At 42.4% G+C, this 13,342-nt stretch overlaps 4 protein-coding genes across 5 annotated transcripts in view; all 4 read right to left on the bottom strand.

Moving 5' to 3' along the window:
• Positions 1–13,342, bottom strand: part of LOC114864326 (protocadherin gamma-A11-like) — a 265,898-nt gene that overhangs the window by 228,496 nt on the left and 24,060 nt on the right. The gene's annotated exons all lie outside the window — the stretch shown is intronic.
• On the bottom strand, positions 1,749–4,690 carry LOC114864349 (protocadherin beta-15-like). The gene has a single exon (XM_029165186.3). The coding sequence runs from the start codon at positions 4,212–4,214 to the stop codon at positions 1,749–1,751; it is 2,466 nt and encodes an 821-aa protein (XP_029021019.1). The 5' UTR covers positions 4,215–4,690.
• LOC114864367 (protocadherin beta-15-like) lies at positions 5,844–8,619 on the bottom strand. The gene has a single exon (XM_029165201.3). It carries the CDS (start codon positions 8,360–8,362, stop codon positions 5,903–5,905), a length of 2,460 nt encoding a protein of 819 aa, XP_029021034.2. The 5' UTR covers positions 8,363–8,619; the 3' UTR covers positions 5,844–5,902.
• Positions 9,463–13,197, bottom strand: LOC114864361 (protocadherin gamma-A11-like). The gene has a single exon (XM_029165196.3). The coding sequence runs from the start codon at positions 12,967–12,969 to the stop codon at positions 10,555–10,557; it is 2,415 nt and encodes an 804-aa protein (XP_029021029.1). The 5' UTR covers positions 12,970–13,197; the 3' UTR covers positions 9,463–10,554.

Genomic DNA, 13,342 nt, shown 5'->3' with positions numbered 1-13,342 from the left:
AAGGTGCCAGCGAAATTATCCAACAGTAACGAATATATTGCACGAGTCACGAACGAAGACGATTTAGACTTTTCAGGCGGAATGCAGGCTGGCGATTCGTTGAGACATAAGGGTGGAGGAGTGATCGTTCTTACTCATTTACTGGTACACACTGACACCATGAGAGTTTTTTCGGTACAACACGATTCATTTTTTATACACGTGTAGGGATCAATTCGGTTAAAGAAAACACTAATTTCATCGCAAACCACGGTCAGCATTCCAGATTCGGTTTAGGTGTGTGGTAAGGATATATTTCAAGCACTAACACTAAACCGCTGAGGCCACCACTTAACTGATATTGACGGTACCTTTGTGAAGTTTAACATATACACAACATAATTGAGTCAGTAGACACAAATTTGTTTTGTTAAAAAACTTTTGACGCGAGCACGGAGTAAAAATCATAGAGTAATTTCATCTGTGCTCTACCCCAGTATTGACAACTACAAACATCCGAGAGCACTCAAACACAAGTAGCACGTCACTCACAACTAAGGACAAGATCAGGTGATGTATTACGCTGAAAAGTAATTCTCCTTTATGGCAAACTTTAAAACAGATAACAGCAATCAACAGCTGCTATGAAGGTGCAGGAGAAACGCCTATTTAATTCGAAAAGTTACATCAAAAGCAAAACTTTCTTATAATAATAAGGCAATACTTTTGTTCAAGTCTGCAAGAGCATCGGGATTACTATGTTTGCACTTTAGTTTTAATGGACGACACATTGTCCAGTCAAAATAAAATTTAACGAACTTGCATTCACAATTTTTTAGAAATGGTCGTGGTCAGATAAAATGTTAAACCTTAAAAAGTGAACCTGCAAGGATATTTAAAATGTCGGCATTTAAAAAAACAGGACAAACCTAGTAACACATAACCATTAAAACAAAATGATTGATGAGGCTTGGGTTTGCTTATCTTACTTGAACACTAAATATCGACATACGACATGATATTCACAATAAACTTAACACTTCTGATTCAATGGAGTAAACTAATGCTACAGCATCACAGCAAGATGTAAGCAACGAACATAATCAGTTTGATACGACAGCATTTATCAATGAAAGGCAACAGCATAACACAGAAAAGTCACACTAAAATAAAAAAGATCGTCAAAGAAAATTCAGCACCAAGGACAGAGACAACGATTGTAGCTGGACGCAAGTCCCTCCACAGAAAACCACATTGGGACCTTCAATGAAACTGAAAAAAGTGCAGAAATAAAATTTGCTAGCTTTAGCACATATAACTAAAATATTAATGACTAAAATGGGCAACAAAGTCTATAGTTAGTAAGTTTGTCTGCAAAGTTAATATCACGTGCAGGCATATTTTTATGGCAAACCACTATAATGAAGTCAATAAAATCTCATTAACATAGTAAGGGAGAATAAATTAAATAAGACATAAAACAGCTGTAGCAATGCTGTAAATATACTGTCCAAGTCAAAGAAAATCAACTAAATGCAAGACCAACAACTGTAAGGAGAGCGACAGAAAACCGTGACGTCAAATTGAGCGTCTACAAAACGACAGCCCACAACAAACGCAGACACTGAAATTAGAAAAGTGTTACAAGTAACCAGCCGTCAGCATGTTTACAATTGCTGACATTGCCAATTCACACAGAAGTGAACAAGCCTAGTAGTTAACGTTCACTGCGCTGCTTGTTTTTAAGGCGTACTAAGCGATGTACGAAATTAATAAAAAGAAGAACGACACGAAAGGCTGTAAATCACTGGTTCGACAGATCTCACAGTGGTGACATGACAAGTGCCTACCTCAGGAGAACCATCCGAATCTCCAAAAGCATCAGCAAAGTCTGAAGGACTCTTCCTCAGAGTCTGGTCAGCAGGCAGCGTGTTGTCATTATAGGATGACACGAACTTAAAGTCACTGGTTCTAGAGCCTGTTGTCAGGTAGGCGTCATAGTTGTAAGTGCTGCGTAAAGTTCCCGTGCCGTCAACATCTGCGTAATTAGGAGGGAGATAAGCGCTGGGGATGGCTACTGCTCCGTCAAACAACAGTCTGGGCTTCCTCCTACGACAGAACCTCACACCCAGGATGATGATGAAGGTCAGGAAAAACGTGGACACGGACACCAGAGCAATGATCAGATACGACGTCAGCTTGGAATTCTTCTCATCGTAAGAAATGTCCTTCAGTTCTGGCACCTCAGCCAAGTTATCAGAGATCAGTAAATACATGGAACAGGTGGCAGACAGAGAGGGCTGTCCGTTATCTTTCACCGACACAATGAGGTTCTGCTTCATGCTGTCAGACTCTAAAACGTCCCTCTGCGTCCTGATCTCTCCGCTGTGGACACCGATGGTGAAAAGTCCCGGATCAGTGGATTTGACTATGTGATAGGACAGCCAGGCGTTCTGTCCGGAGTCCGCGTCCACCGCTATGACTTTGGACACCAGAGAGCCTCCGTGTGCAGCTTTGGGGACCAGCTCGGTCATGAACGAGTTGCCCTCCGGGGCGGGGTACAGTATCTGAGGAGAGTTGTCGTTCACATCCGACACGAACACACTGACGGTCACGTTGCTGCTGAGAGGAGGAGAACCGTTGTCTCTGGCCATCACGTGCACTTTAAAACTCCTGAACTGTTCGTAATCAAACGACCTCACAGCGTGGATCACCCCCGTGTCTCCGTTCACTGACACATAGGACGACACCGGGGCACCGTTCACCTCAGCAGGTAACAGAGAGTAGATCACGGTACCGTTCTGTCTCCAGTCCGGGTCTCGAGCAGCCACGGAACATAAGGTGGAGCCAGGTTTGTTGTTTTCACTCACATATGCGCTGTAGGACTGTTCCTCAAACACAGGTGGGTTGTCGTTGACGTCAGCTACAGATAAGTGAACGGTTTTAGAGGAGGACAGAGGAGGAGAACCCTCGTCAGTGGCACTGATGGTAATGTTGTAATCAGACACTAGTTCACGGTCCAGTTGTCCTGTGGTCACCAGAGAATAATAGTTTTTAATGGAAGGAACTAATTTGAATGGGACATTTTGCTGGATGGAGCAGCGAACCTGTCTGTTGTTCTCAGAGTCTCTGTCCTGTACGTTAATGATGCCCACCTCTGTACCAGGTGACACATTCTCCGGTATTTGCATCGTCAGTGATTTCATGTAAATCACTGGAGCATTGTCGTTTATGTCCGTTATTTCAATTGTTACAGTTGCATACGAAGCCAGTCCCAAACCATCTTTTGCACTAATCTGCATTTCATATAAAGATTCCTTTTCGAAATCAATAAATCCAGCCACTTTGATGTCTCCTGTTTTAGGGTCTAAACTGAAAACTTGCTTGTCATCTGCTACATGGTCAAATCCATAGATTATTTCACCGTTCAATCCCTCGTCTGCATCAGTTGCACTCACTGTGATCACTAACGTTTCCAAAGGAGAGTTTTCAGGCAGACTTGCTTTATAAACGCTCTGACTAAACACTGGTACATTATCATTAGCATCCAGCACAGTGACGTGTATAACTACGGTGCCTGATCTCTGAGGGGAGCCACCATCAAACGCTGTAAGCAAAAGAATCAGATCCCCTTTGTCCTCTCTGTCTAACTCCCTGTCTAAGATTAGTTCACCATATTTTCTACCACTGGCCTTCGTCTTTAGATTTAATTTGAAATGGTCATTCTGTTGTAGTGAATAGCCTTGAACAGCGTTTTGTCCGATGTCTCCATCGTGCGCTTCGTCTAACTGAAAACGTGCACCCTTATCAGCTGATTCTTGTATTTCTATTTTAAGAGAATCCTCCTTAAACTGCGGTGAATTATCATTAACATCTTGAACGAGGACACTAATACGGTGCAGCTCTAGCGGGTTTTCCAGGACAAGTTCCTGTTGGAGAACACAGGAGGGCCTCTTCGCACAAAGCCCTTCTCTGTCGATCCTTTCATTAACAATCAGATCCCCGGTGTTGAGATTCAAACTGCAATACTTTGCACCGCTGTCCTCTGTATCGATACGAGCCTTTCGAGCGGACAGTCGGCTCAAATCAAGTCCTAGATCCTTTGCTACATTACCAATTACAGATCCACGTTTCATTTCCTCTGGAATGGAGTAGCTCACATCTCCGATAACTGGGTGGAGGAGAAGAAGAAGAAACGCAAAACCGTAGTGCACCGAAAACCGGTTGTATTCCATCACCACAAAAATATATATGTTCAAACACAAGTTGGTCGAAAAAAGAGCAAGGTGCCAGCAAATTTATCCAACAGTAACGATTATGTTGCACGAGTCACGAACGAAGACGATTTAGACTTTCCAGGCGGAATGCAGGCTGACGATTCGTTGAGACATAAGGGTGGAGGAGTGATTGTTCTTACTCATTTACTGGTACACACTGACACCATGAGAGTTTTTTCGGTATAACACGATTCATTTTTTATACACGTGTAAAAGATCGAGTCGGTCAAAGGAACCACTCACTTTATCATAAACCACGATCAACACTCCAGAGTTCAGAGTCACTGGACACAGATTTGTTTTGTTAAACTGTTGACGCGAGCACGCAGTAAAGATCATAACGTAATTCCATCTGTGCTGGACCCCAGTATTGACAACTACAAACTTCAGAGAGCACTCAAACACAAGTAGCTCGTCACTCACAACTAAGGACAAATTCAGCTGATGTATTTCCCTGAATGGTAATTCTCCTTTATGGCAAACCTTAAAACAGATAACAGTAATCAACAGCTGCTATAAAGGTGGAGGAGAAACGCCGATCTAATTTGGAAAAGTTACATCAAACGCAAAACTATTTTACAATAATAAAGCAATACTTTTGTTCAAGTCTGCAAGAGCATCTGCATGACTATGTTTGCACTTTAGTTTTAATGGACAACACATTGTCCAGACAAAATAAATTTAACGAACTTGCAATCACAAATCTTTGGAAATGGTCACGTTCAAAATAAAAAAAATAAACTTTAAAAAGTGAACCTGCAAGGATATTTAAAATGTTAAAATTTAAAAATAAACAGGATAAACCTAGTAACACATAACCATTAAAACAAAATGATTGATGAGGCTAGGGTTTGCTTATCTTACTTGAACACTAAATATTCACATACAAGATGACATTCACACTAAATTTATTACTTCTGACTCAATGGAGTAAACTAATGCTACAGCATCACAGCAAGATGTAAGCAACGAACATTATCAGTTTGATACAACAGCAGTTATCAATGAAAGGCAACAGCATAACACAGAAAAGTCACACTAAAATAAAAAAGACCTTAAAAAAATTCAGCACCAAGGACAGAGACAACGATTGTAGCTGGATGCAAGTCCCTCCAAAGAAAACCACACTGGGACCTTCAATGAAACTGAAAAATGTGCAGAAATTACATTTGCTAACTGTAAAAAATCTAACTAAAGTATTAATGATTAAAATGAGCAACAAAGTCTATGGTTACTAAGTTTGTCTACAGAGTTAATATCACGTGAAGGCATATTTTTTATGGCAAACTACTACAATGAAGGTAATGGAATTTCATTAACACACTAAGGGAGAATAAATGAAGTAAGACATAAAACAGCTGTAGAAATGTTGTAAATATACTGTCCAAGTCAAAGAAGATCAACTAAATACACGACCAATAACTGTAACGAGCGCGACAGAAAACCGTGACGTCAAATTGAGCATCTACAAAACGACAGCCCACAACAAACGCAGACACTGAATTTAGAAAACTGTTACAAGTAACCAGCCGTCAGCCTGTGTACAATTGCTGATATTGTCAATTCACACAGAAGGGAACAAGCCTAGTAGTTAACGTTCACTGCGCTGCTTGTTTTTAAGGCGTACTAAGCGATGTACAAAATTATTAAAAGGAAGAACGACACGAAAGGCTGTAAATCACTGGTTCGGCAGATCTTACAGTGGTGACATGACAAGTGCCTACCTCAGGAGAACCATCCGAATCTCCAAAAGCATCAGCAAAATCTGACGGACTCTTCCTCAGAGTCTGGTCAGCAGGCAGCGTGTTGTCATTATAGGATGACACGAACTTAAAGTCACTGGTTCTAGAGCCTGTTGTCAGGTAGGCGTCATAGTTGTAAGTGCTGCGTAAAGTTCCCGTGCCGTCAACATCTGCGTAATTAGGAGGGAGATAAGCGCTGGGGATGGCTACTGCTCCGTCAAACAACAGTCTGGGCTTCCTCCTACGACAGAACCTCACACCCAGGATGATGATGATGAAGGTCAGGAAAAACGTGGACACGGACACCAGAGCAATGATCAGATACGACGTCAGCTTGGAATTCTTCTCATCGTAAGAAATGTCCTTCAGTTCTGGCACCTCAGCCAAGTTATCAGAGATCAGTAAATACATGGAACAGGTGGCAGACAGAGAGGGCTGTCCGTTATCTTTCACCGACACAATGAGGTTCTGCTTCATGCTGTCAGACTCTAAAACGTCCCTCTGCGTCCTGATCTCTCCGCTGTGGACACCGATGGTGAAAAGTCCCGGATCAGTGGATTTGACTATGTGATAGGACAGCCAGGCGTTCTGTCCGGAGTCCGCGTCCACCGCTATGACTTTGGACACCAGAGAGCCTCCGTGTGCAGCTTTGGGGACCAGCTCGGTCATGAACGAGTTGCCCTCCGGGGCGGGGTACAGTATCTGAGGAGAGTTGTCGTTCACATCCGACACGAACACACTGACGGTCACGTTGCTGCTGAGAGGAGGAGAACCGTTGTCTCTGGCCATCACGTGCACTTTAAAACTCCTGAACTGTTCGTAATCAAACGACCTCACAGCGTGGATCACCCCCGTGTCTCCGTTCACTGACACATAGGACGACACCGGGGCACCGTTCACCTCAGCAGGTAACAGAGAGTAGATCACGGTACCGTTCTGTCTCCAGTCCGGGTCTCGAGCAGCAACGGAACATAAGGTGGAGCCAGGTTTGTTGTTTTCACTCACATATGCGCTGTAGGACTGTTCCTCAAACACAGGTGGGTTGTCGTTGACGTCAGCTACAGATAAGTGAACGGTTTTAGAGGAGGACAGAGGAGGAGAACCCTCGTCAGTGGCACTGATGGTAATGTTGTAATCAGACACTAGTTCACGGTCCAGTTGTCCTGTGGTCACCAGAGAATAATAGTTTTTAATGGAAGGAACTAACTTGAATGGGACATTTTGCTGGATGGAGCAGCGAACCTGTCTGTTGTTCTCAGAGTCTCTGTCCTGCACGTTAATGATGCCCACCTCTGTACCAGGTGACGTGTTTTCTGATACAGGATTGGTTAATGATTTTATATTGAGTACAGGGGCGTTGTCATTCACATCAGTAACAGAAATTATTACCTTGGCGTAGGATGATAACCCTAAACCATCTTTTGCCTTTACTCGTATATCAAATGATTTTGTAGTTTCAAAATCAACGGTGCCAATTACTCTGATCTCACCTACTTTGCTGTCAATAATGAACACCTTCTTTACGTCCTCTGTAACGTGACCAAATTCATAAGTCACGTCTCCATTCACTCCCTCGTCTGCATCAGTTGCACTCACTGTGACTACCACAGTATCTACAGGAGCGTTTTCAGGCAGATTTGCTTTATAAACGCTCTGACTAAACACTGGTACATTATCATTAGCATCCAGCACAGTGACGTGTATAACTACGGTTCCTGATCTCTGAGGGGAGCCACCATCTAGAGCCGTAAGGATCAGATCAATGATCTGCTGTTTTTCACGATCAAGCTCTTTATCGAGCACGAGCTCAATTGTGTTTCCATTAGTGGCCAAAACGAAATTCTCATTCTTTTTGAGGCTGTACTGCTGAACTGAATTCTGTCCTACATCCGCATCGTGCGCCTCTTCGATCACAAAACGAGCTCCCCTGTCTGCGGACTCCTGAATTTCTAGATTGATCATTTCCTCCTTAAACTGTGGAGCGTTGTCATTAATATCCTGAACGTGTAAACTAATTCTATGGAGCTCCAGAGGATTCTCCAGCACAAGCTCGTGTTTCAGAACGCACGAAGCCTTCTCTCCACAAAGCCCCTCTCGGTCAATCCTGTCGGCAACAACCAGCTCTCCATTATTCAGGTTTATGTCACAGTAACGTTTGTCCGTCCCGTCGGAGTCGATGCGGGCTCTTCTGTTAGCGAACGCACCCGTTTCCATCCCGAGATCCTTGGCTACGTTTCCAATAACTGATCCTCGCTTCATTTCCTCTGGAAAGGAATAGTTGATGTCTCCATACGCGACGTGCAAGAACAGAAGAAGAACAAAGTAAAAGCTATGCGACTGAAACGATTTCATATTTCCATCCATCCTTCAGGTCGAGCTGCTGAGACGCTGAACCACGATGTAAAAAAGGCCGTTTAACCAGAGATCACTGAACAAAAGCCGCGATTCCGCGAGACTGCGTCTGTTACTGTTCTGGGCGTACAACAAACTGATATCTGTGTAGAAGAATTCAGTTTTTAAACTGGTGTAGAGCGACACCTTGAGCTGACTCTAACTATGACATTTTTTCACAAATGGATAACAAAAAAAAATGTGTAAAAGATGTTAGGAGAAAAGATAAATTCGCCCTTCACAGTATGTGCAACTGTTGACTGTTTCGCTTTGTATCACACACGTTTACAGGTTAAAGCTTCGAAGAATGCTTTAGATCATGGAGTGAAAATAATTTAACAGAACTAAACGTCCTGTTCTGACAAGTAAAATGTTTCAATCCTCAACAATTATGCAAAAGAGGAATTATTAAGTTTTTCTCCTTAAACTAATACCTAAACAACATATACAATGGATATATCAAATTTAAGCTCTTCAAAAAAACTTGTTGGGCATAATAATATTATAGCCTGTACTCTAAACTGCATCACAGACATTTATTACATTATCTAGTATGCAAGTTATCTTCTTTACAGTAGAAGACAGTATTATATGACTGGTTTTATGCCAATTTACAACAGAATGGGAAATTAGTGCCCATTCTGCTTTAGGCGGTCAGGAGAAATATGCAGAACTGCTTAACAACAATGACCCTACTCTTTTAGAGCACTTGTTTGGCTTCATCAATTACAACTTGGTAAAACAAGCAATCATGAAGTGACATCTGCATTTAGCTTGAAGTAAAGTATCAGCATAATGCAGCACACATGACTGCAGAACACGTCTAGGTGTAAACACATGAATCAAAGTTTCATATTTACGTTACAATCAATACTGTAACTATAGAAGGAACACAGATCCAATGGCTTTGACTTATCACTATTCAAAGCTGAGCTGCTTTGGCAAAGCCACATGTTTCATCCATGTATAAAGCAAGGACGACACAACACATCCCCATACATAACTTTACACCGTCTTCCAGTGGTTGCCTGCATCATGCTCACATACAGCATAACAAGAACAAGCTACCCGTCTCTGGTCAATAAACAGCTTTAATCCCAATATTGAAGGCATGTTCAATAAAACACGTAAATATTGACTGGTATTTAAATATGTTCTCCTATCTGGCTTTTGCTTTACAATAACATTCAAACTCCTGTAATTTTGCTTTACATGTGATCACCAGCATACATGTCCTACTCATGTATTTAGAGTTATAAGCATCTGACACAACTAACTACTGTATGTAGTCGTTTTTTGGCAACTACACACACCACACTGTTAACTGCACTTTTATTAAACACATGCAGCAAATTCAGAAATGATTTCATCATTATTCTAACTAAACCACTGCAATCCAAGACTGACATTAGCCCCAGTTGCATGACATTCTTCAGTCATTGCCTTGTCTTAGCAACTGTCCACTTTGCAAAGTCAGAGTTAAAAATAAGGAAGATGCTACAAGTTTAGAAAGCAAACATGCTTGAAGACTGTGTCCATGAGCATGTAGGTCAAACTGCCCCAAGCACAAGAGAAAAGAGCCAATTCAATACATAACTAAATACCCTTCTATAAAAGCAAGATCTTGAAAATATCTTAAATAATGAACACTGACAGATGAATGTAAAAGCATTGAGATTGAAAATAGGTGATATAGTCTAGATTATTTATAAAAAAAAACATTTAATTTATGGTAGCAACTCCTTAATATATAAAGATGTAAAAAACATTGGAATTACACAAAACAAAACAAAGCAGTTGTTTATGACAGACCTAATTATCTGGAATTAAAGCTGTGACCTCAATGCCGGTTCACCAAGAAATTCAACATAGCCTGATTGTCTTGTAATACACAGCCCCTAACCTCAACATTAAAATATTTACGTTTTTCAAAGACTAACCTAAAACCACAAAACATGTTGAAAAACAAACTCATTACTGAAATAGGTATAGGATTAAACCGCCAAAACTCACAAAATATATAATCAGCACCAAGGACAGAGTCAAGAAGCACATGATTTAAAATATGTACCCTAGTCAATAAATGTGACAAAAGAGAAGATTTAGAAAAATGTATTCAGGTTGGTCGTTTGTATGTGTACCCATATGGCTTGAAGATGATTAGCTCATTTAATATAGATAGCATGACAAGTGCCTACCTCTGGAGAACCATCAGAATCTCCAAAAGCATCAGCAAAGTCTGACGGACTCTTCCTCAGAGTCTGGTCAGCAGGCAGCGTGTTGTCATTATAGGATGACACGAACTTAAAGTCACTGGTTCTAGAGCCTGTTGTCAGGTAGGCGTCATAGTTGTAAGTGCTGCGTAAAGTTCCTGTGCCGTCAACATCTGCGTAATTAGGAGGGAGATAAGCGCTGGGGATGGCTACTGCTCCGTCAAACAACAGTCTGGGCTTCCTCCTACGACAGAACCTCACACCCAGGATGATGATGATGAAGGTCAGGAAAAACGTGGACACGGACACCAGAGCAATGATCAGATACGACGTCAGCTTGGAATTCTTCTCATCGTAAGAAATATCCTTCAGTTCTGGCACCTCAGCCAAGTTATCAGAGATCAGTAAATACATGGAACAGGTGGCAGACAGAGAGGGCTGTCCGTTATCTTTCACCGACACAATGAGGTTCTGCTTCATGCTGTCAGACTCTAAAACGTCCCTCTGCGTCCGGATCTCTCCGCTGTGGACACCGATGGTGAAAAGTCCCGGATCAGTGGATTTGACTATGTGATAGGACAGCCAGGCGTTCTGTCCGGAGTCCGCGTCCACCGCTATGACTTTGGACACCAGAGAGCCTCCGTGTGCAGCTTTGGGGACCAGCTCGGTCATGAACGAGTTGCCCTCCGGGGCGGGGTACAGTATCTGAGGAGAGTTGTCGTTCACATCCGACACGAACACACTGACGGTCACGTTGCTGCTGAGAGGAGGAGAACCGTTGTCTCTGGCCATCACGTGCACTTTAAAACTCCTGAACTGTTCGTAATCAAACGACCTCACAGCGTGGATCACCCCCGTGTCTCCGTTCACTGACACATAGGACGACACCGGGGCACCGTTCACCTCAGCAGGTAACAGAGAGTAGATCACGGTACCGTTCTGTCTCCAGTCCGGGTCTCGAGCAGCCACGGAACATAAGGTGGAGCCAGGTTTGTTGTTTTCACTCACATATGCGCTGTAGGACTGTTCCTCAAACACAGGTGGGTTGTCGTTGACGTCAGCTACAGATAAGTGAACGGTTTTAGAGGAGGACAGAGGAGGAGAACCCTCGTCAGTGGCACTGATGGTAATGTTGTAATCAGACACTAGTTCACGGTCCAGTTGTCCTGTGGTCACCAGAGAGTAATAGTTTTTAATGGAAGGAACTAATTTGAATGGGACAGTTTGCTGGATGGAGCAGCGAACCTGTCTGTTGTTCTCAGAGTCTCTGTCCTGCACGTTAATGATGCCCACCTCTGTACCAGGTGACGTGTTTTCTGATACAGGATTGGTTAATGATTTTATATTGAGTACAGGGGCGTTGTCATTCACATCAGTAACAGAAATTATTACCTTGGCGTAGGATGATAACCCTAAACCATCTTTTGCCTTTACTCGTATATCAAATGATTTTGTAGTTTCAAAATCAACGGTGCCAATTACTCTGATCTCACCTACTTTGCTGTCAATAATGAACACCTTCTTTACGTCCTCTGTAACGTGACCAAATTCATAAGTCACGTCTCCATTCACTCCCTCGTCTGCATCAGTTGCACTCACTGTGACTACCACAGTATCTACAGGAGCGTTTTCAGGCAGATTTGCTTTATAAACGCTCTGACTAAACACTGGTACATTATCATTAGCATCCAGCACAGTGACGTGTATAACTACGGTTCCTGATCTCTGAGGGGAGCCACCATCTAGAGCCGTAAGGATCAGATCAATGTTCTGCTGTTTTTCACGATCAAGCTCTTTATCGAGCACGAGCTCAATTGTGTTTCCATTAGTGGCCAAAACGAAATTCTCATTCTTTTTGAGGCTGTACTGCTGAACTGAATTCTGTCCTACATCCGCATCGTGCGCCTCTTCGATCACAAAACGAGCTCCCCTGTCTGCAGATTCGCGAATTTCTAGATGTATCATTTCCTCCTTAAACCGTGGAGCGTTATCATTAATATCATGAACGTGTAAACTAATTCTATGGAGCTCCAGAGGATTCTCCAGCACAAGCTCGTGTTTCAGAACGCACGAAGCCTTCTCTCCACAAAGCCCCTCTCGGTCAATCCTGTCGGCAACAACCAGCTCTCCATTATTCAGGTTTATGTCACAGTAACGTTTGTCCGTCCCGTCGGAGTCGATGCGGGCTCTTCTGTTAGCGAACGCACCCGTTTCCATCCCAAGATCCTTGGCTACGTTTCCAATAACTGATCCTCGCTTCATTTCCTCTGGAAAGGAATAGTTGATGTCTCCATACGCGACGTGCAAAAACAGAAGAAGAACAAAGTAAAAGCTGTACGACTTAAACGATTTCATATTTCCATCCATCCTTCAGTTCGAGCTGCTGAGACGTTGAACCACGATGAAAAAAAAGACCGTTTAACCAGAGATCACTGAACAAAAGCCGAGATTCCGCGAGACTGCGTCTGTTACTGTTCTGGGCGTACAACAAACTGATATGTGTCGAATAGTTCAATTTTAAAACTGGTGTACAGCGACACCTTGAGCTGACTTCAACTACAAACATTTCCACATAGATAACAAATATAATGCAAAAACTATTAAAGATTAAATGACTACTGGATTTCTACATTGAAATGAGAACTTTCTCAGCTTGTATTTCACACATTTGCAGACCGTCTAACTATATGAGTGTATTAAAATGATTAGTTACTTAAATACTGAAAAAATATAAATTCTA

This window comes from Betta splendens, chromosome 10, assembly GCF_900634795.4.
Source record: "Betta splendens chromosome 10, fBetSpl5.4, whole genome shotgun sequence".
NCBI lineage: Eukaryota > Metazoa > Chordata > Actinopteri > Anabantiformes > Osphronemidae > Betta > Betta splendens.
This window is presented reverse-complemented; position numbering and strand designations above follow the sequence as displayed.